This window comes from Rhyacophila brunnea, unplaced genomic scaffold, assembly GCF_057557595.1.
Source record: "Rhyacophila brunnea isolate RB1 unplaced genomic scaffold, BYU_Rbru_1.0 scaffold_19, whole genome shotgun sequence".
NCBI lineage: Eukaryota > Metazoa > Arthropoda > Insecta > Trichoptera > Rhyacophilidae > Rhyacophila > Rhyacophila brunnea.
Window position 1 is genome coordinate 25,874,250 of NW_028232848.1, and position 27,948 is coordinate 25,902,197.

The 27,948-nt window shown below is 30.8% G+C and overlaps 1 protein-coding gene across 1 annotated transcript in view; it reads right to left on the reverse strand.

The window, feature by feature from the left end:
* Positions 1 to 14,239: 14,239 nt before the first annotated feature.
* Positions 14,240 to 27,948, reverse strand: part of LOC147072868 (neurotrimin-like) — a 52,581-nt gene continuing 38,872 nt past the window's right edge. Inside the window, exons 6-9 of the mRNA XM_085945903.1 lie at positions 24,149 to 24,342; positions 21,727 to 21,832; positions 20,438 to 20,561; positions 14,240 to 14,509 (exon numbers count right to left, since the gene is read on the reverse strand). Coding sequence (XP_085802029.1) covers positions 14,506 to 14,509; positions 20,438 to 20,561; positions 21,727 to 21,832; positions 24,149 to 24,342 — 428 coding nt within the window. The 3' untranslated portion in view covers positions 14,240 to 14,505. The remainder of the gene's footprint in view (positions 14,510 to 20,437; positions 20,562 to 21,726; positions 21,833 to 24,148; positions 24,343 to 27,948) is intronic.

Sequence of the window (27,948 nt, forward strand, 5' to 3'; positions counted from 1 at the left end):
GTGTCTAAGAAAACAGGATTGGAAACATAAAAATAAACATGTAGCCAGCTTTCAGAAGAGTAAAACGCATTGGAATGTTTCGATATTTGTAGAGGTTTTTTTTGACACTTTTTCTACAACGTGATGCTATTTCTGCTTGTAACAGAATTAAAATAAATTATATTATTATAATATATAATAATATTATGTATGTTAGTCGATAGAAGTAATATTAAATATTAATGTTACAAAATATCATCGCCAAAATAAACAAGATTACAGAATATTATAATCCCCGGGTTCATAGTTATGATTAAACAACGAGCTTAGTTAGTAGTAGGTACACGTTGCACTTTGTCTGGAATCCGATGTTTTTTTCCGGGCGCCATGGCTGAGTCGCTACGTGTCCGCATATAAAATTGTGGATCTCGGGATTGAATTCGAATTCCAGGTCTGGCAAAATTAACATCTTGTACATATTTAAAACCCAGAGCGTGAACTTACTTGATTAAACAAAAAATAGGTAACATAAATTTCTCGTTTAAAAATCTCTTTATGAGGCAGTCAAGATCCACATAGAATTGTAGAAATATGTATTTTACAACGTTTTTATTAGCTCGTATTCCTATTTTTCCGGTGATTGTTTATACAGTATAAATCTTGCAATCAATTTTTAACTAACTTCTCGACTAACTAGACATTTTAAACTTTTAGAATATATCAGAACACGATGCCAATGCATTTTTTTTATACTTTTAGCCATACTTTAGTAGAATTGAATTCATTTTCAGTTAATTCTGTTTTGTATAAAAAGTTATTTCGGAAGAAATCCGTAATCCAATCCACAATTATTGGTTGCTAATTGGGTCGTCCTAGCAACTAAATTATTAATATATATGTGCGTTACTATGGAAATCAAAATGACGTTTCAGTATTCTATATTTTGTTTGTTTGTTTGTTTTTTATTTACTTCATATCAAGTAAAATTTTGAGCATATTGAGCATAATAATTGAACAAAAAATTTTACGTTGTATATAAAAAGTTTTTTTTATCTTGTAATTATTTTTAAATGTTTCTAAGGTATTTAAAGTTATTATGAATATCGGATAATAATTACTCAAATGATATTATGCAAAATTTCTTCCATTCTATACGTTGTGTTTCAAATAATAATTATTGGAACAAATTAACTCAATTATTTTGACATATTCTGCAACAAGTATATTATACTGGTATATAATACCATAATTTTCTGAATTTTCCGCAATAATAATAATTACAGTGAATGGAAATGTAAATACGTTTATATATTATATTATTCAATTTATAACCGATAGCCATACTAGTATCAACACATAACAATTAAAATTCATTATGATGTTAATAGCCATTATAACAAATGACCAAGCGGTAATGTGTCGGCGTATACCTTACATTAACCTTGCAAAATCACTGTCACTATAGGAATCGAACATACATAGCTCGGGTATCGCGCCCACGCACATATACCACTATGCTAAAGGAGTCATACTTAATTGTGACAAATTTTAACGAATGGCTTTTAATATTCACTGAAGCGCTTTTGATTCTTTTTTGAGGCGCAGATTCGATTCCTGCAGGGTGTCTTACTTTTTTCAAAAAGATTTTTTCTATTGGTTATAATAAGTGTTTTCAAAATTATGTAGGTATATTCAATAATTAGAATTTTAGATTCTTAAATCTTGTGAATTATTTGTTGAATAAAAATAGTTAATTGAACACTACATCGTTCATCCATCGCGAAAAAATCAATTACTAATTACAACTATGTATTCGTCAAAATATTAAAAGTTTCAATATTTTTATTGTTCATTCATACAAAACCTTTTTGCCAATGAGCACTGGGATAATATTATTCTCTCAAAAATAAACTCTAAAATCTAGACATATTATAATTTAACGAAAATAATCACTACCTACTTGTACCGTACACTAAGCTATAATGAGATAAAATGCAACTAGGTACACTAAACATCAATAACACCTGTTAATTTTGTTGTAATTACCTGATGAACGTACTTTACCACATTTCATTGAAAATAATATAATCTTGGTAATTTAAATATTTTTTTCGCATATTGCGTTTAGTGGCTGCAGAGCCACGGGTTGTACACCACAGATTTGAACCCTTAGTATTTCCATATAAATTTTTTGACACTTAGTGCCTTATTTATTACCGTCTTTCAATTTTTTTTTTGGACAGTGTCAGGTTTGGATTTAATGGTACTACAGTAAAATTTTTGTTGACTTTTTTGATTTATTTTAAAATTTCACTTTATTATTTTCACATATGAATACAATTATTATCACGCGATATGTGCTTCTTTCTTATATGAGGGTATTATTTTAATATTTCTCTTATACCAACGCTACGTGATGGATTGCCATAAAGCAAACGATGAACCTATCGAAAAGGTTACATAATGTTTTTTTATTGTATTCAAAAAATATATTTCAGTTAATTTTCATACAGGTAATAAATCATTTTAAATTTTGTATGTAAATTTATTAATCATATTTTATAAATTTGTATGGTAGGTATTTTTATCCTAAAAATATCTTTCGAATGGATTTTATTGTGTTGAAATTGTATTAAATTTTTCACTGTGTACTTAACATATTATTCAAATCCGATTTACTTTCGGATACAAGCCTAATAATCCTCAATTACTATAATCATGCTTTTAAATATATAATAATACTAGCTGACCCGGCAAACGTTGTTCTGCCATATAAATTATTTCTAGTGAATATTTTGGTTGTTAAATAAAAAATAACGAATGTATCGTAAGTGTGTGGGGATGGGATCTATGACAGAAAGAGGAATAGAGCGCTGTAGACGATGACCGCCGATAAAAACAAAAAAACATCAACCATTCATTTTCTCAATTCAAAATGAGTAATGATGTTCATAGTGAATGAATTACCTGTGACAGGATCTCGTTGTTTAATGTTTATGCAATATCCGTTTTGTCCCTTCCAGAAAATTAGCGGATATTGGAGAGCGTCCTATGAACGGTGTGTGTCAGCGATGAACTCCAGATTATTGCTTCTTCTTCGAATCACGATTTCTCGCGTCGATGTGCGGTCGCCAACCATGATTCCAGCAATGTCGTTAACAACAGTCGCATTGAATCGACGTACGTGCTCTCCAGCTGGTGTTTTATCAGGATTGATGACAATAGCGTGATTGTCACTTTGCAATTTTTGCATGTGTGCTTTGAAGAATTTCAATAATTCATTGTGCTCATTCAACAGGGCGTCCAGTTCGCCGACGATGCGCCTGGCATTAGGCGAATTGAGGCTATTGTAGCCGCAACGTGCATGCACATGATTGATGTCCTCACCGCCCCGCGCCCATGAAGTAGATTTGTAAAAATGTATGTGGTTCGTTTGGTGTTGGCAGCAATGAGCCTACTTTGTGGTATACTTGGCCTTTGATTTTGAACGTAGAATGGAATTGTTGACCATTTGCCGCAGTATTGTGAACTATTTCTGTTGCTCCGGACGAAGTCATTTGGAAGCATGAATTGAATGTACGAATGGACTTCAGGAACAGGTTTGAATCTGGAACCGTGCCAATGAGCAAGCCGTTCAATGGTTCTGGTGGTATCTCAATTTCTGGTAGTTTCACTTTTCCTGATGCGCAACACATCCCGGGTGACTCATGTTTGAATTTGAGCGCATGACAATGGGGACATTCTTTGTCCATAGCACCAATCAGCACTTTTGGATGAGCGGAATATTCAATATCTGGCTCGTACTCGAATGCGAGACGAAGGAACGAAGCGGATGTAAATGTTCGATGTACTTGTTGGTGTTGTCGGTCATTTGCTCTGCGTGTATTAACTACGAACCAGCGCGCTTGGCTCCGTTCCAATTGTCGTTGTTGATTTCGTTCAGCTCGTGCCTCTTGTGATTGAGATGCACGCAATTGCGACATGCTTACACGCACGTTTTTGTTATCTTGTTGGATTTGTTCATCTGTTCTTTCTGCTCTACTATTTTGTATGTTTGTTGCTTTATTCGTTCGACGGCCCAAATGGCCCCCTTGCGTCTTGCTGGCATTGTGGAATGTAATACATGCACATAAAAATAGATAAATTAAAATAAATCGTACAAATTTTGCACGCACTGCGTTGTGATATGCCGAATGAAATGTCAAAATGACGCGACGCTTCTCTTGAATTCTTCTCGGACGTAGCGCTATCTGTCATTCAACAACATAAATATTTTCGTTCTGTTTGAAATACGAACGACGGTTAAATTTGTTCATACAAAAATAATAAAATCGCGATTAAAAAATGGGAGGGTGGGGGTAGGAGAGTAAAAATTTGGGGTTATACGTATTTTTTAAGCCAAATAATAAAAAAAATACAAAAAAAAAATTATCAAAAAATAAAAAGAAAAATTTTCTGGATAGAGATATACTAATCACCTAGCGGTATAAAATATACTTGTTGACCTATTCTCATACCTAACAAATATACATACAAAAAATCATAAAAATCGGTCGAGCCATTTCGGAGGAGTTCGACCACAAACATCGTGACACGAGATTTTTATATATATAGAGATATTACAAAATATAATAATATATTCTTTTCAACAATACAACAACCCATAAGGCTCGATGACATTGTGTAGAGAAAAATTAGTGTATATAGTAATATTATAATAGAAACCATCACAACATCCAGGCTTTGATAAAATCACATAATTTATATTTTGTCATCACCGAGTTCAAACTCGGGGCCCCCGGGTGAAAGACCAGCGCTTTAACTACGAGGCCTTAGCGAAGTATTATAAATACAAAAAATTCTTATTGTGTTGAAATTGTATTAAATTCTTTTCTCTGTCCTTAAAATATCATTCAAAGGCGTTTTATTTTCAGATGAATAAGCAAACAAATAATCTTCAACGATCTTTGTAAAATGTTGTTTTTTTCTTGTGTACTTTTTCGATAAATTACTCTGTTTTAATTAGAATCTCTTTTATGTATTTATTTGTATTACCGTTGCAAGAAATAATTTTCGGATTTAGGCGAAGCCTTTATCGCAAAATAAAGTAAACGTCTTTATTCAAAATCAGTTTTCCAAAAAAAGTGAATAGACACAGGCAAAACGTTTCTTTATATTTTACAAAACCATATTAAATTGATTCGCAGAAATCGAGAATGTTTTCATTTTTTTGCTCGTGAGATATAAAAAGTAGGTGAAATAAAAGAAACCTTGCTTTTCTCTTATCGAAGGCATTTGACAATGTGAATTTTTTCAATTCGGATTGAGTAAGCGTGCTGAAACATTTTATATTGAGGAAAGTCGGAAAATTCGTTTTCCACAGAAGGTAGGCGGATGGAAAGTACGTGAAGAACCTTTTTCTTACACGTGCTGAATTATAAAAGTTAACATTTTCTCCGTGCCATATTGACTATATATATAATTTTGACTATACATTTTGTCAGTTTATATAGGTAATGAGTCAAACTGTATCATTTCTAAATTTACATTTAATTTAACGATTATTCAAAAGTAAATCGTCGCTTACGGCATATTCAACTTAAAACTACGGTGACCATACTTTTTGTCTGTAGAGGAATTTTATAAATTTATCTTTATCTTTTATTATTCGTAGTCATTTCAATCGAAGTGTTCTAGTAGACCGACGCGGTCGAAAAGTTGTTGTACGCACCCTGGCGTATTACGCTGCATTGAGTGCATGGCAGGGCAGGGGCAATGATTTGAGTTTTCCCATCTCCACCCGCCATGTATATGCAGCCGCGGCTTGTGCACGACCACCTACCATGATGCTATAAACGTGTCAGAATTAAAAGATTTTAGTGCCACACTTCCTTGTCTCGAAGCAATGCTCCGTGGGGACTGATGTAGTAACCTTGCACCTTAGTGCTTAAAGAACTGCCATTGACCTCCTTTTCCAAGGGGCAGAAAAACTCATTTGTTTTGTATCCTAATATAAAGTGGCGCATCAAGACAACCAAATTGACCGCAGACCATTGAAGTTCTGTCAGCTTGGCCTTATAAAATCTCTGACTTGCTCATTGGGCAATATTCAGGATGCCAATCACATCATCTAGGAGTGTCCTCATTATTATGTCGGTTGAAATGTAAGAGCTTCTTAAGTCGGTCTTATCCTCAGTTGAATCAGTCGGCCATTCCAATTCGGTATCTACGAGAGAAAATTTTTCAACTTTCTAAAAGTTTGCCAGCTTTCAAAAAAGCATGACCATTTACATATTTTTAGCGTAAACAGTTTATCCCATGTAGACAAGTATATTAAATATCCCTTTCTCTCGGTGCAGATGTTTTTCGTTCCAATAATTATTAATTTATAGTTTGATATTTTCATATATTTCAAAGAATCATTATAACACACGAATATTAGGGCTAGATTAAGTTGGGTCAGATTAGGTTAAGTTAGGTTTGGTTTGGTCTAAAATGAAAGTTATAAAAAGTCATGCGGTCATTTACGGCACTACTAATCAAAATAGTAATCACGCACACCCTAATGCACACTAACCAAGGTTTTGGAAAGCTTCTTCTAGGATACATGATATTAAAAGACATGTAAGGTTCGTTCCGCCACGGTATATAATATGGTGGAGATAAAATTAAGTCAGCATAAATCAAAAGTGGAACAGTTGCTGATATCTTTAATAACTACAAATGCGTAGCATGTTTTGGTCATACAATAATATAGTGAAATAAAAGAAATACGTAAACCCTGAGGGCTAACAATATTAAACATGGAACATGCTTTAGCGTGTTGGCTGGCAAATATCTGATTTTCTACCTACTGAATCTCTGAATGCTGGGTTTTCCAAATTCTAAAGAAATTTTATTTGTGAAATTAGCCGAATCCAAAGGATTGAAACAATTTTACTTTTCTACAGACGAATATTATGTTGCGCTGTAAGTGAACTAGTGAAAAATAATAAAATAAAATATTATGCTCCGCGGCCGGTGAGCACCACAGCAACTCTGCAAAATGAAAATAATATTCGGCTAGGCGCTAGCGGGAGGGGAGAGCGTGGCAGGCATGGGCGATAGGGGAGAGCATAGCTTGCCGGCGCAGCGAGAATCCACTAAATTTTTGTAACGATTTTGGCTCGGAGATCATTAGTAAAACATGTTCCATGTTAAAAAATAAAAAAAAATGCTTGAAACTGGCCTGTCGTATGGTATATTGTGTTAAACCGTCTGCTCTATTTCTCATTTTATCTCTATTTATATACCAACTTTTAGCAATCTCTTATAAAATTTTATCTATGTCAAATAATATTATATGTTTTTGCTTTTTATTATTGTTTTGAAACCCGCATTTCAACAGTTAGTTGTACATCCCTGCTTTTAACACGATGACGAAACAAGCGGTCTGACAATGTGATTGGCTTATTTGACACTGCGTAAACAATATTGCCACAGGGGGCAAGTGCGAAAAAGCAACTGTTTTTTTCCAAAGAAAGAAATACCTACTTCCCAATCCTCCATAGCAGTTATATTATTGAAATACATATTATTATTTATTTTATTGGGACAAAATTTTTAAAATTATTTTCAAGTATTCAATAATACAGTCTAGAGATCAGTGCTTCCCAAGCTAAGTTACAAAGAATCCTGCAGTTCTACAAACTCGTGTCCGGTGATCCGACATGCTACATTTTCTTTATTACGTATAAAATAAAAAAAGCTGTTACATGAACTTTTAAGCTTGGTTAATTAAATATTTGTGTAATTGCTGTAGAATTTGCACGGTGGTGGTGAAACTTTGGAATCCGATTGAGTAATTTTGAACCTGATTAGGAGCATACTTCAGTGGAACAGCAAATAATTTTCAACAATAGGTGCGACGAAATTTTGGACTCGCTGGCAATCGGAGAGCGAAAGTGGAGCTGTGCGCACGTCAATTTATTTCGTGATGGCGACGGGGGTTTTAATTCTTAAACCATGTAGATGACTAAAAAACGTTACCCATTTACTTGAAAAAGAAAACATGTAAATGAATATATTATTATTGTTACTAATAGAACAATAAACAGGACATTAAATGGACGCAAGTTGGATTTATATGACAAATTATATTTCGTTCGGCACGCGTCATTTGCACAATCCGCGCATCGCTTAGCCACGATCTTTTTAGACCATGCCTCAACTGAAGGCATTGGTAACTTCGTGGCTCTTTGAGGTTATATTCTTCTTTTTTTACCACTACAAGAGACCATGAAGCCCAATGAGAGTGGTGTAGAATGTTTCATGTTATTGTTATTATTAACACAATGCTTACCGGCCCTTTTAATTAATTTTGTAATTAACGTGTTAATTTGCATTTGAAAAGTAATTAGCAAAAACACGATGTTGTGCGGCCCGTAAGCTATAGGTTAAGATAAATGAAACAATCGCAAATACCCAGGCTTTGAGAAAATAGCATTAACATTATTTATATAGTGACCCCACTAGGAATCAACCCTGGAGCCCCTGTTACTTATTATATTACCGCGACTGGTCGATAATATAATAAAAATAAATAAGAGAGTGTAACAATAATAATATAAAGACCCTATACTTATACGTGTTATTAGCAATATAAATTGTATTAATTGATAACCAATCTAATCGATTGTAATTATTAGGTATAAACATAGAAATACTGCATCAATCGTAATCCATTCGAACCATAGCAGACAACTAATTTCATTAATTCACAATGCGCCTTGCAGACGTTAGTCACTCCTTCGACCGACTGATACTGTGAGTATGACACATAGAGTGCAATGCGCTGTTCTCACTATAAATCAAGCTTCTCGGTTATAATTATTCTATTTCCACTTCGATTTACATAATATATATTAATTCTAATATAAGTATAGTATTTGTTTGTATAACCAATTAAACTATACAAAAATAAAATACATTTTTACCCCTGTCTAAATTAATAATATTATGGGTGAGATAGGTTGTTTCTTCGAGATAGAGTATGACATATTATTTGAAAGGTTTGTCCAACCTTCGAATTATATCAACGTTCTTATATGTTATATTCATCAGCCTAAAGTTATACAAGATCAATATAAATAATGTAGCTTGATATTATTCTTTTATTACATTTCAACCCCTGTTATCGAAAACTCTCTTATTAATATTATATTATATTATATGACATTCTGAATTATTTCCAATCAAATATTTTGATTATTTATACTCCTGATGGTTTTTTGAATATTTTAAGACATCAATTTTATTTATACTAGCGATCACCCACGACTAGGGATTCCAATCCCGGGATCCCAAATCCCGAGCTATTTTCGATACCTATGAATCCCGGGATTGATAAACATAATCCCGGGATTTCGGGATTGATTTTTTATCAATTTTTATGGAATATAAAATATAACAGAAAAAATACTTATAATAAAAAATTACTACATTAGAAATAAACTGAGTTTGAATGAAGTTTGATTTATACGCATGTGTAAGTTGCTGATTCATTTTATTTTTTCACATACTTAAATTATTAAAAATGAGAAAGATTGAAAAAACAATGCTTCGCACTTTTAACATAGTAATTCCACTATGATCTCATACGTTTTACGACAGTTTCATATTTGGCTGACTTATTAGATTTATGAAGCGGAAAGGCCACAAGTACGCCATGATTATTTGCTTTACTATTTTAAATCTCGCTAATCCATTCATTAAGCCTTTACTATTAGAAACAGCAATCTCATATTAAATTCAAATTATTATTTATATTACAATATTATTTACTCCATTAAACTTGTGTATTTCCAAGATTTAACGTAGATATGCAATATTAACAATAAATGTCTTAAATACTATAAATTATACTATATTTATTTTTGACCGATTTTATCAATGTTATTTGTGAATATAAAAATTTTATATTAACAATGTAAAAAATGCCAATCCCGGGACCAGTCCCGGGATCACGGGATTGTCAAATTGTAATCCCGAAATCCCGGGATCAGAATTTTGGCTCGGGATTGGATTCCCTACCCACGACGTTGCCCGTATGAAATATTGAAAGAAACAGTAGACATAGGTATACAGAATAAATATAGAATATATTGATTCTATTCGAATGTGATTTATTCACTTATTGTTCTTATTCCAATCAATAATAATATTAATATTTGATGAGATAAATAGGTGACTTTAAATTACAACAAAAAATAAAATTATTGCATCATTTTTCTTTTTCATTACCTAATTATTGTTTCGAGTGCATTATTGAACAACGGTTATAATATGTAAGCGCATGTCCCTCCATTTGCATCTCACATCAACACTCTACCATTACTATCTCTATCTAAACAATTTACTTACTCGTGATGAATTGTTGCAAGTGCGTTTTTCAATAATGGTTGTATTTAGATGCATGTCTCTCTACTCGTTACTCACCTCACCACTCCACCGCTGCTATCCTGGTCCTGCTTTTTTTTTGGTCTGCGACCCTTACATCATAAATTATATACATATTGTTTTTGTTTTGTTATTTACTTTTATATAATAATTACTGTATAATATTAGTTAAAAAAAACTGTAATGTCATATATTTTTTTAAGGAATACATACATTAATGTTCATTTATTGTGTACCTATTAAATTAATTTATTAGGAGATAATAATTCCGTGTATGGAGTGAATATGGTGATAAATCTAAAAACATCAATTCTCAGGGCAGCTATTTGTAAATAAAATTGATATTTTGTGGTATTATAATATTATTTAAACAGAATTATAGCTGCTTATAACAATGCTGAAAATGTTCTTCGAATATTTCTCAAAAATACTCAAATATTACGTTTGAACCTAGTTTACTCAAAACTAACCAGAATGGACTTGGTTCACGTGGCTTCTGAACCACTTATAATGAACTTACCATTTATTATCAAATTCAAATATAATATATGGCCAGTGCATCATAATTATTATTATGGATTATATATTTAATTTTATTTTCTTAGTCACATTCTCTTTTTTTCTCGATAAAATGTATTCATTAAATTAGTATTGTAGGGTAGTAGCTTAATATTATCTAAATTACCTATATATAAAACTAGTATTTTCATCTATATTTCAATCATACATAGTACCAAATAAAAATAAAAATAAATCAAAAACACAAAACTTCTAATAAGAAAAAAAATGAATTGATTTAAAAAAATATTTTTTTCTTATCTAAGCGCGGTTTTTCTTCCCAGAGAAACTTTTTAGACACGCTCAACATGTTATAGTCGAGCAATAAAATATGTACGTAAATTCTCACTCATATTTTTTAAGAAAAAAAAAACTCGTTCAGAAAATCAGTTTTTTTGGCCTTTGGAAAAACTTTGGCAGAAGGCAATTTTTCCATAAAATATGCTACATAGTTAATTTCAAAAAAACAGGACAAATAAATCGGGGAACTTTTCCAAGTTTTGTATGAGAATACTAAAAATGTAGAATGTCACTTCATATTTACATAAAAACTTGCCTCAATTTACGACTGTTTTTTATACAATATTCAGTATAAATCGTAAATACTTTAAGATTTGTTAGTTACATTAAATTTGGAAGTTTTTAATGATATTTAAAAAAATATTTAACGAGTTGTTTTTCAAACTACCCATCTTGGTTTATAATCAATATCAAAATATTGACGTAAAAATATCATAATTTAAAATTAATCCGACTTAAAACTTTACATTTTCAAATATACCTTCTCCTTTTATAACATTTTTCCAAACCCCAATTTTCGATTTTTTTCAATAATGGTAGTAAGATTTCAATGTCCTTTGTAAGTTGGCGCCCATTACGTAAAGTTTTAATTCCATACTACTTTTTTATACAACAATATGCCTACTATACTTTCTACATAACTATTAAGTTTATAATATTAACTAATATTTGATGACAAAATGAAGTTGCAGTTATTAGCTTGTTTTTTGTGTATAGTTTTAGATAGACCATTATGCAAAACTAGACTTTGAACCAGAAAAGATAATCAATTCGTAACAATACGTCCCATATTTTTTCTCACTTCCACATTCTGCATGCTAATAATAACAATAATAATATATATTTCTCTCACTCAAATTAACTTGTTAATTTTTGACGTCTATCTTTTGGATCTATATTAATTTGCAGAATTATATGCATTTTTTTATCTAAAGTTTTATACGGGTATAAGGTTATTTATAGTAAATTAGTACTAGTATATTAAAAAATCGATGCATACTTTTTATAGATATAGTATAATTACTTAGGTATATATAAAAATATGAAATGTTAATATTTTCATTTTTATGATCAACCAAAAACAATTTAATTTTCGGCTGTCATAGTCATTTCAACAATTATTACTTATTAACAACATTATTATAATATACTTAACTGTGGTTCATTTATCGAAAAAATCATATGTCTGTTTTACCATGCGTGTCAGATCCAGATGGGTTGGGCGAATATCTATGTTGATGTTGACGATGATAAGCTTTACATTCTGGAGGCCAATAATTTTTTCTTATTATTATTATACAAGGCTTATTATGGTATAAGTATAATACATAAACCAATAATATAATAATTGAAGACCTGAGAATAAAAACTTGACAAAGACCAAATAATAGTGAATTTTACGGGAGAGCCTTAAAACTGATTTAAAAAATACGTGTGATTCTATCATTCAAAAAGTGAATGTAAAACATGATAGTTAAAGTGGTTTTGAACAGAGTTTTTTTTTAAATATGAAATTACCGTAAAACCAAAAAGATTGGACTCTCTCTTTGCGAAAAACCATTTTTAGACTTTTTGGTTTTTGTCCTGTTTTCATTCTCATGTCTTCAATTATAAAACTATTAATATACTAAGTTTTCTCAAGTATATAAAAATACGTCACCCAGTCGCCTGGATACTTCAAAAGTACCTAAAACAGCAACTGCATTACCTCTTTGGATGTATATACTTAATCGCTGTCTCAGGTACTTGAACGGCACTCACCTGTTTATTTGAAGTCACGAGTATTGTTTTCCAGTATTCGATGTATGGCAAAGTTCTCTCGCGGATATCATCTGTAAGGAATCTTGGCATTACATTTGACAGCAAACTGATGTTTAGTGGTCATATGGCTTGTGTGTCTCTGATAATTATCTTAGATATCGGGGGAATCCGTTGTCTGTTCTCTCAAAGTGCAGAACTAAATCTACCATCAGTAATGCCAATTGAGATGGCAATAACAATGATTAATGAAATCGCTTCGGATATTGATATATTCCACTTACGTGAGGTGTATTTAGTTGGACATTGTTTTATAAGTTTTTAAGATATGGTCTTTTAACCTAGCTCACTACTTTACTACCTTACTTCCGTGTACTTTTATTTTTATTATTTTAATATTGTTTTATTTACTCATATTACCCTGCATTTTTATTATAACATTAACACTTACTTCATCATCATTTCGTGAACGTTTTCATTTTATAATTTTCCATGTTTATTATATGTAAAATAAAATATGAATTTGAATTTGAATCTGATATGACTACCTGTTTATATATAGATATGACTGTTGATAATGAGATTACGATTAATTTATAACTAAATGGTGTAAATTGTGATTATAAGTTGCATACTAAGTTGTATCAAATATACACATTTTAAAATTATTTTGACAAATTTCTTATTCCATTTTATTTTAATAATATGAATACGTGTATTAATTAAGGCGCTAAGTACCAAAAACAAAAAAACTGACATTTTTATAGAAAAGTGTTCTACATACTAACGCTAATAACTTCAACTATTGTCTAAGTGCCTCAAGTAAGTAAATCAAAAAAATACAGCAAAATATTTAAACCTGTCGACGTTGTAAGTCCGTTGGTCTGTTTTATTTATGATGACGTAAATAGCACTACAGTGGTCAACCTCATTCAATGTAAAATGGCTGACAATGGTGTGTTGACACTTGCGAGTTCTTAATACCTAAAATTATAGAAGCTGCCGTGATTGCTTCACACTGTAAAACCACATTTTTCAAAAGGTCTGCATCATGAAATTTTACTGCAATGACTCGGTATTTTGTAACTACAGGCAATACTACTTTTTGGTACTTAGAGTCTTAATTAATACACGTATTCAATAATGAAATTATCTCATTAATAATTAATTGCAAAATACGAATTGAATAAAAAACAACACAACGTTTGTCGTAATTTGTGTTTATTTATAAAAATATCTGTACATCATGTTTACAAGTTTATAATAATAATATCGTTAGTTTACAATCATTATGGTAAAATGGTTTTATTGCCTAACATAATTTATGAAATAATTACCTACATAACAAACATTATACATTAGTCCAACACTTAAAAATCTTCTCACCAATTATTTTCAGTTCGTTTTTCCCACCTTGCTATCTTATATCGTAATAATTAATACTAAACCTTACAAAATGATGTAGTAGACTGCTTATCTGTAAATAAAATAAGTAATATTATTAAAATAGTAATATTTATTAATGGCTCATTTACACACACATAGTGACCAGTGTCAGTACGCCAGTAAATTTAGTCTATCTTGACAGTCTCATTTTAAAAATGCATTAATTGCTCCTAATTATTATTAGATAAAAATATCAAAAAGACGGCTATAATAATTGCCAAATAGTTGACAGAGAAAAATTTGAGACTTTATGAATTTATATCACAAATAAATAATCAGATTATAATGCCGTATACGAGTAGTAAAATTGAAATGAAAACTAACGCCCTGGTAAACTTTTGTTTGATCATTTAAATCATTTGAATACTTCATTAGAAAGTCTTTATTACTTAGATTAGACTTCTTCATTAGAAAGTCTTTATTACTTTATTATTATTATTTAGATACATGACCAACCCAATCAATGGGATTTTATCTGATAAACTTACACTTTTACAAATAAGTATGTTTAGTTAATGGGATATTATAAATTGCTTTGCAACTTTATAAAGTTTCTACAATGTTTTAGAATGCAAAATAGTAAATATCGACTGTGGAAAGGAAAAGGGGCGTAAGCCTCAGTTTTTGCAAAGTGGGTTTTATTTGTTATTAGCAAAGTATTCAACTCAATACACGGTATGCCCAAAGGATTTAAGCTGCAAATGACGAATTATTATGAAAATTTAGCTTTTAGTTTTTAGAAATGAAGGGCGTGTGAATTTTACGTCCAGGAAAAGGGGCTCAAACCACGTCAATGACATTATAAGTCGTTTAAGCAATCTTTTGTGGTAAGGAAAAAGGCGGTAAGCAACTTAATCCGTAAATGTATGAGGATAATGGCAGTTTCACTAAACGCTGACGGCCGGCTGGCTCAGGTATGAACCATAATGAAGATTAAGCCACCTAATAGTTTTGCTCGCTCGTTTGACAGTCCAACACGATTTTTGACACTCTCTCCATTAAAATTCATTTAAAGTATACTAATCCAGTGAAAATGGCAATAGAAAGAAGTTAAAATATTCTTAAAGTATGTGGTGTTAACATGGATGGAATAAACAACACAAAGAAAAATGGTAAGACCTTAAAATTACGCCTTGAAATTGTTATGCCGCACAAGTGAAGCGTCATCGTTAATTCTCTGTAAATTGTTATAAAACATTATGTTACAACTTATATTGTGTCTTAATCATTGGTTAATGATTTCTTGTTCATATTAGATGATAAAATTAATAAAATATTTGCTATATTTACTTCAAACACCGCCGTGCGGTTTATAGGTTATGTGACATGTCAAACACAATTCTAAACTGAACTTGGTCCTATGTACGCTTATATTTACGATTAAAATCATTGTAATGGACAAAAATTATAATTATGCACCGTATTATTTATAGTAATAACATAAATCTCGAGTAAAATGCGTTTTGTTTTAATTTGTTGTCAGGAGCCACTGATCAAAGTGACAAGTGATTGTCAAGAACCAAATACATCTGCAAATATTGGTCATTTGTTATAATTATTGTAAATAACTAAGATTAGCTTGAATCAATATACTATGTCTATCTAAATATAATAAAATATTTGCTATATTTACTATTATCATTATTATGTAATGATTATGTGTCATTTATGGTTTAATAAAATACTTTTTTTTGAAAATAATAAATTATGATTGTTCTAATTTTAAACTTAATATAATTAAACCATAGGAAATGAAAAAATATTAAATAGACACCTAGTGAAACACTATAAAGAAATACATTCCCAAGAATTTAATTAAAAATAAGTGTGAAAAAAGGCTATTTGCTGCGTAAGTCCACTGTATTTTATGAATACGACATTTAAAATTGGTAAGGAAAAAGGATGTTACCATCATTTTTATCGGTTTTTCTCTAATAACTTACGTAATTAATGTCAGATTGGGAAAATAATACACCAAATTATTAATCATTATGCACTTTAAGTCTGTGTATATTTTTTATTTTGATTTTGACAGAAAATCATTGAAAAAACGTTTTTTGCTCCTCCTGTAAAATTTGATTTGTGTGGATTACGCCCTTTTTCCTTTTTACAGTCGATATCTAACTGCAATTTACAATAAATTGAAATATAATACTAAATTATCCAACATTTATAGGTGATGTGTACTAACATAAAACACAACTAACACCCAGTAACAGTTTGTATTTGAAATATTTAACACTGGCTTATTATTAGAAAACTGCTGATTTTATCAACTCTACAATATGCACACCCATATTTTACACCATAATTCAATAGTCAACATAATTATGTATTTTATTTGCACTGGCGCACTAGTGTTTACTGGCGCCAATAAATTTGGGCACGTGTAAATCAAGCTTAATAAAATTATTCTTTTAGTATAGTTACGTTATGTCATTGCAAACAAATTTCAGAACAATTTTTTATTTCAGAGATTAACACTTTGGAGGAGGCCTTCACCCGAAGAGGGGTTCTTACAAACCAAACAAACTAATTACATACCATTTTTCAATTTATAAACATTGTCTAATAGTATTATATTTTACAAAAATAAAAAATCCTAATATAATATATATGTATTATACAAAAAAATATATATAAAAAAATAATAATAATTAATATTATATAAACTAGAAAATAAGTAGATAATACAACCATAGATAGATATATATACATTATAAATATATTCATAGGTTATATATATATTCATTAGATATAGTCATTTAACTGTCATTTACTTTTGTTTGTAAGAAATAAAAAGGCCAAAACCCATCATCGACACACCCACTTGTAAGAGACATTTTAACACTGTCAACACAGCTTCGAATGATAGGAACAAACCCCAGATTCTTCTGGATAAGAAGTCACACAGGGATAGCCAAAAACGAGGAAGCTGATAAATACGCTAAACAAGCCACAACAGACAAAAGACCTTTAACCTATACACACTTCCCTCTGAGTTACGCAAAACAAAAACTAAACGAAGATACCATAGAGCTATGGAACCACAGATACACAACATCCGCCACAGGATCAATAACGCAGAAATTTATTCCAAACATAAACTGTGCCATCACTCTTGCCAGGAACTTAAAAATATCACACGAACTCACACAGATACTTACAGGCCACGGATCGGTGCGAGCTTATCTAAAAAGATTTAAATTGAGGGATGACGACTGTTGTCCATGTGACGGCAACACATCTCAAACTGTGTGGCATGTCATCAACGACTGCCCTATACTAGAAAGGGAGCGATGGACTCTCAGGACTCGATGTAGACAACATAATCACGAAATTGACCTCCAAAAGCCTCACGAAGCACTAAGCAATAGAATAACACAAGAACACTACACAAAATATTTAATCCTGGCCATAAAGAAAATTAAAGATATAAATGGAGGCACCTAATTAGCCCCACATCAATGCAACTAACCCACCCAACCACCTTGTACGAAAAAGCAAGGGTATGGTTATTATATAAAAAAAAAAAATATGTCATTGCTAACAAATTTCAGAACATTTTTATATTTCAAAAATTAATTTTGTATACAAGATGAAAATAGCGGGTATGTCAAGAATGCCAAATTTAAAAGACAATTAAATCTTAGTTTTTTTAGACTAGATTTTAATGGAATCGCAATGAAATTGGTATGTCTCATTTACATTGTTTCGTAGATAAATTTTGTTTCTTCTGTTATTTGGTAAGTGTGGGTAGTAATTAGTTCCAAAATCAACCACTTTTTTATATTTCTTAAGATTTTTTCTAAATTCCGATGTTTAGCTATTTTTAATTTCGGTAAAATCAACTGGATTTTAATATATCATTAATATCACAAAAGCAAAATATCTTCAAAAGATGAAAATTCCCTATAACTAACCTGTCTGCGAAAAAAAGTGGGTCACGGATATGTCAAAATTGGACAACGCTTTAATATGTACCTACTATACTTTTATATTGTTTCGATATTATTTTTTCGTCTTATATAAATCTTTTTTCATACTATATCAAAAATACTCAAATTAATACCTCTCAATGATTGATAGCCATCCCTCTTACAGAGGTTTTGATCGTTATCCGTAAGGTCCCAATACCAATAAGAAAATAAGGCTATATTTTTTTTAACAAAGTGTACTAAAAATATTACTTTTTTTTCTTTCGACCATGTCTGATCCTAATAGCATCATAATTATGAGCCTCCATAGAGTAGAGGTTTGTATTAACAGTTTTTGTTTTTTTACGAGAAATGGATGTCTATTAGGTCCATACCCTGACACAAATTGAAAAACATTACGCGTACTTGCCAGACGCAGGATTCGAATCTGGGACCTACGGCGTTATAATCCAACGCTTAAGCCGCGCGGCCACCGTGTGTGTAATATAATAGAACGTTGTTAATCTCACGTCAAGCTAAATGAGAACAATTTCATTTTTACACAATAAAATAAATTATTTATTTATTCAAAATATCTAATCGGTCCAGTCTGTGGTCGAACCGACATTTTTCTTCTGTATTATAGTTTACCGCTTTGAACGACAGTATGAAATTAATACGTTATAGGTATCATTATAATTCAATAAACAATTATAAGACATAGCTACTAGATGTTAATTTTTTTTTAATACGACGCCCAGCGGGACTTAAATTCGCATCAACTGGATTAGTGAAAATCTACTTTAATGTCGTTACGTAATTTGTAAAGCGCTTCAAAAATATAACAACTACCAGTAAGTTTCGTTGTTATTAGATATGTTATACGGAATTAATTGCTGATCAATTGGCAAAAAAATCTGTAAAATACCCATCAGAAAATATAAGAATTCCATACACAGATTTTAAAGCCCAGTTTAAACAAACAATGAGCGAAAATAACGGTAAATATTTAGAAAATCTTGGGAAAGAAAAGGGAACACACTACTATCAAAACTTTTATAGTAGATCTCCTAAAACTTGGTTTATTAAACATTGTAAAATAAAGCGAGATGTAATAGTGACAATAGCTAGAAGCAGGACAGGGCATTACAGTCTCAACGAATCATTGTACAAAATTAAAGTGGTAGATGGCCCTCAGTGTCAGTGTGGACATCCCACTCAAGATCTTAACCACATTGTCTGGCAATGTGATGCCTATGACCAGGAGAGAGAAGTGTTATTGAATAAGTTGGGAAAATGCAGGTTATACCCTCCTTTTACGATTAGTTCGTTCCTGGCAAAACCAAATATTTCAGTTATGAAAATTGTACATGAATTTCTCCAAAAATGTAACGTAAATGTTTAGTGTATAGTGCAATAAAAATGTAATTCTGTATCATTAATAATGTAACTATTTATGCCTGTCGTTAAAAAAATGTATGTATACTTTTGTAAACCATTGTAAAGCAGAATAGCCTTCCATTCAGAGAAGAGCTCAATTGCTTCCAAATAAAGAAAAAAAAAAAAAAGATATGTTATACATGGCTTAATTGGTAAAGTACTGTTGTTTAATTTAATAAAACGCAATTTTTAGGACCGGTTTCGTCCGCCTCAGAGGGACATTTTCAACTTTTGGGACAAAAGGACATTTGAAAATGTCCCTCTGAGGTGGACGAAACCGGTCCTAATTTATTGATTAAAAGTGGAATACGTACTACAAACAATTGCGTTTTATTAAATTCAACAACAATACACTGGATGCAGTTCCACCATGAATTGACAGTTAACAAAATAAAAAAAAATGGTAAAGTACATTGATGCGAGTGTAGTGGATGCAGGTTTGAGTCTCGTGGTTTGTCGTATTTTTTTAATAGATTTTTTGAAATAGGTGTTTTCAAATTATACCTACCTATACCTATTTTTAATAAAGAATATTACTTTCTCGAATATTGTTAATTATTTGTGGAATAAAAAAATAGTTTTATAATTTAATTTTAACTTACATAGATCCATGTGATGCTATAACGAGCAATGTCAGGCCAGCTAAAGAGAGGAAGTGAATCATCCCGTTTCTTCGCGAAACTCTCCAGCCTGCGTTGCCATGCTGCATAGCTGCTGGCTGTTCGCCTATCATAAAGAAGGAGCAATACTATGATATAAATAGCACTTTATGGTATTTCAACCGTTTTAAAATGTTACTACCTATACTATAGAGTCATTTGTAATTCGACATCTATTATACTCGCCTAAATCAACGCACCAATCATTTGCTTATTTGATTAGATAATACATTGATTAAAAACAAGTATATTTTAAATACCCGGGTTACCAACTCACGAGTTTATAAGAACTAAGACACACGGCGTCATAATTTACAAGAAATTGACGCGAACTGTGGTGGTTCTTGTTTGATTCCAATTGGATACATTAAGCCGTGTCCACATTGACAACAAGTTGCTGGCAACCTCATTAAATTTCGATTAAAATAATTTCTGAGGTTGCCAGTGTTACCAATTAATACCTGTGTTGACGCTCCATTGCTTGCGTCAATTCGTAGTAACATAAATAGTATGGCCATCATACATTACCAATCGCCTATCACATTAAATATATATTATATACTGTTTAAAGTGTGCATGATAACCTTAGTTTTGGGGAACTGCTCCTAAGATATTCACAGTTATCAAAAAAATGATGCTTTATATCCAAAACTAGGGTCCCGTAATACTCTCGATTGGGACCACGCGTTATTGGGGTTAAGGGGCTGGTTTGGTTTGCTGGGGCAATTAATGTCAATGTAGGTGACATAGAATAATATGTACATGTAGTTTCATTAAATTTTAAAAATAGATACTAAAATTTTATATTAAATCAACAAAGGCAATAAAGACGATGTCTACTGAAACTTTCATATTAGGTACCTAAAATAAATATAATTTTTAATACGTCATCCAGTAAATCTATGCCTACCACAACTATTTTCTTTGAAATGGTATCCATGTTTCTACCTTCGTTTAAACTCGTTCATGGCCCATGTCTTCTCCTGCTAAGGTCCTGCGATGCCGCGCTTGCGCAGTGCACTATCGTTCACGTCACAATAAACGACACCTATTGGAATTATCTAACTAAACGCACCCGGTGAAACCACTGTTGTGTAATTTTCACACAAAACTATGAAAACATCATAAAAAATTTATCGTATTTTTTCATGATTTATGCATTAAGTTATAGGATTATAGCTGCTAGTTGCTAACCCTCGATTTACTGATGAATGTGTATATTTTTCACTTACCATTCAATACATGTAGAATGACGCTGGCTGAGTCCAAGTTAGATGGTGTACACGAATAGTTCCCAGAATCTTTTCGCTTCGTATTGTATATTGTCAGTTGTCCAACCTAAGAATAAATATTCATTTTAACACTTAAATGCATAATGGCAACCCTTTAATGTACATTATGTGACTAATCTATCACATTGAATGTTTAATAGTATTATAAATTATTAACAGTGGCATTTGTGAGTAAAAATACTATAACTATTTTTTAAGCACACTTTGTCTGGCGCAGAGAACTTCAAGTTTAAAAAAAATGATTCATACAACAAAATAATATATGGAATAACACAGTTTTTTTGCTAAAAGGCAACACCATGCAATTAAGGGTAAATCTTTATCAATTAAAATTTACCAACCCTATTATTGAAACTCTACTTTACATTAAAAAAAATCAATTTTGTCTTACCGGAGGGTTAACCCGTATACGGAAATTTGTACGTAAATAGTTCACCGCAGGACACTTATTCGTGCGGCGCAGTACGTGTAACATTTAATCAAATGACGAGTTCTTCGTTGAACATTTCACCGTGGAGTATATTTTTACGTATGCTACAACATGTGGTAAATTTTATGAGATGTCTTTACTAGGTTAGGTTAGGTTAGAGTTAATCTAATTGTAACAGTACTATTTGGAAACTTGCGCTGCATTTTGTAAGATATGTACAAATGTATTCCACAGTGAAATGTTCAACGAAGAACTCTTCATTTGATAAAATATTATACGAACTCATGTTTTACGTACTGCGGCGCACGAATAAGACAAGACGTGTTCCACTATAAACTGCATACGTACAACTAACATGTAACCGGGTTAAACGGTTTACCTAATGAAGTTTTTCTAGATTGATTTAAATAGTGGTAAGTACTGTGTTTTTATATCATTTTGTTTTTTTTTATTTTATTTTTGTAATCAAATAAATATACCATTAATATAGAAAGAAGTAATCGATTATTATAATCCTTTATGTGTGTGTGTGTGGTATTTTTTCTTAAGGCTTTTACGGTGTTTCCGCGTGAGTGAGCAAAGCGAATTTTTATCCGAAGAGAAAAGATTTCCTCAGAGCGCTATCGTTGTGAGCTATCAACGAAAGAAAAAGAAATGATGAGGAAATTATCAGATGAACGGTAGGATGAAGAAGAAAATACACGAGTTGTATTATTTCGCTGTGATATGAAATGTTTTTTTTTTATTTATGTAATATGTATGAGGCAGTAAAAATCAAGGACATTCCTTATATACTTGAGTTTGTAATACGCTTTATCAAAGATTATTGTTATTATTAAAAAAAATAACAAATATTTTGTTTCATTATTTTTACACTAAACATAAGTTTTGTTAAATCAAAAGATATTGTATATTATTATAAAAAATACCGAAATAATAAAAACAGCAGTTTTTTTTAATCTTGGTAAGTCATATTTCTTATTTCTCTTTTTACGTATAATTTCTTAAGAACATGTTAAATATTATTATTAATATACAAACAACGTTTAAAGATACTTTTTTTCAGAAATTATACCTGTAAAAAGATTTTTAATGATAACTCATCAATATTTTACTAAAATGGAAAGATATATTTTTCACAATTACAAATCATTTTTTGTTTACTTTAGAATATAAAATCACGAAATTCTCGCAAAAATAATAAATTTCTAAAAAAACAGCACATTTTCCTGAATCACATGAATAATATTAAATGATGGATAGTTATACTTTTGATTCCATACAACATAATATACAACTTACTTATGTACATATGATTTAATTATGCAGTTGTCTTCACTGACAATTAAAAAAAATGGAGCACTCCTGATGTCATTTCTATGAATTAATATTTAATATTATCTTGATTCAAATTACAAATAATGTATTTATATTATGTATAAGGGGGATTAAAGGAATACGAAAAAAAATTTTGAGGAAAAAAAAATAAAAATGAGTCAACTGGAAAAATCCTGTCGCACCAAGGGCTCCGTAAACCAAAAAAAATGGTAACCCCTAGTATAAAGCAATAACGATCAGAGATACGTATAAATTTGAATCACTAATACGCTCATCAAATATTAATTAAATTATATGTATACATATACACAAGATTAAAGAATTTAGAATTCTTCATTAAGAATAAAAAAAATCATATAAAATATTAATAATCAAAAATTAAGTCATTACATAATTTTAAAATAACCCGGACCGTATCTATAAATCAACAAAGGTAATGCTGAATGTGTAATTGATTTAAATTACTAATTATTTTTAAGCAAATTTAAAATACCTCATTTTGGCATAGTACATTTGATTCTGTATCTGTGATGTTTATAGGCTATCGAACTTTTACTGTCATGTGTAGTTAAAAGATAAATAAAAACTACTCACTGTTGTGTCTGACCCAATACGCTCCATACGAATATCTATGAGGCTGCGGTCGTAATTGAGCACCCTTTCGCTATCTCTGTACCAGAATATGTAAGCAGGTTCTTCAAGGGAGCGTGTAATTACGCATCGCAGGCTGACTGTACTCCCGGCTTTTACGTACAGTTCTGATTTTCCAACGATTTCTGTCTTTGGAACTGTGAAATGAAAATAACTTTATTTATTTATATAGTTAACATTTCAGACAAAATCACAGAACTAATAATTTTATTATTCACAAGAAAAATTACAACGTAACTATAATATAACAAGATATCATTCCAAGCAACAGTCTTCGCTTCGCCTTAGTAAATGTCTGAAATTCCTCCATTCATATGTTACAGGAACACGATGTGCTCTCTGGTCTAAAGCAGCTCGCCCTTTGTGAAGCACACGTCGCAGCCACTTTTCACTTCTGAACAAGGTAAATAAGCGTGCAGGCGAGGTCGAACGCTATGATTCTGAGGAACTAAGCAATTGTATGAGCAATACAGTAGATTGTGTGTTGCAATGTGTGCTTCACCATGGGCGGGCAGTATTTATATATCTCCCATAAGGACTCTTATTCATCATATAAACATATTAACTGGAATGCCCATACCAAATTTGGTTCAAGTAATATTTATACAGATATAAAATTTGTGTACAAGTATGGCTGTTATCAAATTCCTGTAACCCAGATCTCAATAATTGTAATATCCATTTTTCATTCACAATCAGTCAGTACCTACATATTATGATTTCATAATGTTATGAGGTATCGGATCTGCAATTTCATAACATTGCGAATTAATATTATTTCATAATAATTTCAATATAATATTTCATAATGCGGCCGGTAAAAAATTCTAATAGCGATTTAAAATTGATTGGACATCGCACACGATTACAAGTTTCCGTCAAAGACACACCGCACCGAACTACCGTTATATTTATTATATTGCATCGATTGTACCATTCTAGTTATTTAAAACAGTAAATAAAATCTCGCCCCCTCCATCATCACGAACAACCACCACCGTATCTCATCTGCAATACATATCCTCCGCCAAACCGAAGAATACCACATGTATAAAAGAATACTACAGACGCCTTAAGGCTATACCTCAGTTGAGGCATTTTCTAAAAATATCGTGGTTAGGCGATGCGCGGATTGTGCAAATTACGCCTGCCGAACGAAATATAATTTGTCATATAAATCCAACATGCGTCCATTTAATGTTCTGTTTATTGTTCTATTAGTAACAATAATAATATATTCATTAACATGTTTTCTTTTTCAAGTAAATGGGTAACGTTTTTAGTTATCTTTACAAGATTTAAGAATTAATACCCCAGTCACCAACACGAAAAAAATTGACGTATTGACACCTCGACGTTTGCTCTCCGAATGCCAGCGTGTTGAAAATTTCGTCGCGCCTATAGTTGAATATTATTTTCCGTTTCACTGATGTATCGTCTTAAGTCAATAAGTTCATCCAACGGAACCGTAATGTTCCAACATTGCATTCTCATATCTACTCAATTGTATTTTTAATCAGAAATAATTAAACAAATACCAAATCGCCTGAATTTAATAAAAAAAACTAAATATTACGTAATATAATAAAAAAACATTTATAAATTTTAAAAAATCTATCAAAATAATAATTATTTTCCAGAAGAGTATAATTTGATTGCAGGCATTTCTGCATACAATATGTCCGAAGCACTAAGTACCAATTTAGTTCTGACAGTTGAAAAACATCTTTCCTTTATATAATATTACATTCCAGATATTATATCTTAGTCACTGTCAAACAAGATTAAAAACACTGTCAACGAAAATGGATTTACGTTAATGATAACATTTTCTTTTTTCCTCATTTTAATAAATAATAATATAATATGGACTCACCGTTCATTATATTTATTCTGAAACAAATCTTTTTACTTACTATAGTATATTATTTCTCTTCCACCTAGTCAATCTTAATTATTATTACATACATGTAGATGGAAAATCCTAATTACTTACAAAAGATTATGTGTTTAATTAAACATTTTTGATTAGGCTTTTTGTCTTAACGTAATTGGTAAGTAATTACACCAAAAATATAAATGTATTCGAATGTAATATAATATAAACTACCTTATTATATTCTTAAAAATAATTTATATTGTATACAGCTTCCACGCATGATAAAAGTAATACTTAATAATTACAAGATAAAAAGAACTTTTTATATACAACGTTTTTATATTTTCTGTTGAATCATATAAACTTGACTTGACTAGCTTAAACGATCAAAAAATATGTACTTGATAGAAATAATACTGAAATGTCATATTGATTTCCATAGTAACGCACGTATATGTTTATAATTTAGTTGCTAGGACCCCAGACCCCTAGCAATCAATAACGGTGTCGAAATAACTTTTGATACAAAACAGAATTAACTAAAATGAATTCAATTCTACTTAAAGATGGCTAAAAGTATTTAAAAAATGCATTGACATCGTGTTCTGATGTATTCTAAAAGTTTCAAATGTCTAGCTAGTCGGAAAGTTAGTTAAAAATCGATTGCAAGATTTGCACCGGACAAATAAGAATACGAGCTAAGAAAAAGATTGTAAAATACCTTAAAAATATATAAATCGAAATTTAAAAGTATAAAATTTCAGAATAATTAATAATACACTTTTTTATTCAAAGAATAAGACACAAGATTTGAGATTGTGAGAATTATATTGAATATACATAATTTGAAAATATCTCATGCATTTTAATATACACACTATAATTATTAATTAGTAATTAATTCCTTAATTACTAACCAACGTCGCGGATTACTCCATTATTTAGTTTTTATAACGTACTTAGACTTTGAAAAGCGTACAGGCGCGAATCCAGCAGATACATGTTCAAGTCCTGTGGGGTATCGTATTTTTCTCTACAAAATGATTTTTTATACGCATGGAATGTTTTCAAAAAATGAATACCCATTCAAAATATAATAAATTGTCTTTTCTGTTTTTAAACATTACGACTACGACATAAGAAATTAAATTATATAATAATAAACGTGTCCATTTAGTTCGTGAATAATCAATTCATTTTCCATTTGCAAGTTTATTTCATTTGTTTCGTATATTCTAATTAAAAAAAAAATCAGGTGCGTTTACCCCTAAATCAAATACCTTGTTATATATTATTATCTTTCTGCTTTGAGACTTTTTGATATTTACAAGACGAATTCTTTTTCTTTGTGTGATGTTACATTAAAAAAAATACTTTAAGAATATTTAACCACTACCAATAGTAAATTGTATTCTCATTTATTACAGCCTGTATATGCCAAAATAATAAATTTACGTTAAATTTACATTAAAAAATAATATGTTCCCCACATACGAATATATTTTACGATTTCTGACTTTTAATTCTGCTTCGATAATATAGACTATACATATATTATCATCATTAAAGACCTTAGTAATGAAATAATCTAGTGCGTAAGGCGCTGTCCTTTCATCCAGGGTTTGATTTATGTTGTTAGGACTCCGGGTTTGATTTATGATCACAATATATTTATGTGATTTATTCAAAGCGTGTGTGTTTGTGATTGTTTCATTTCTATTACTACAAATGATGTTTTACTAGACTACTGTTATTAGGTTTGATGGCCTGTTGGGTGCCTATCTGAACAATATTGCTACCAATAACAAATATATTGATACATAATTTAAAAGATTAATTTAGCGAGAGATTTTTTAGTAAGTAC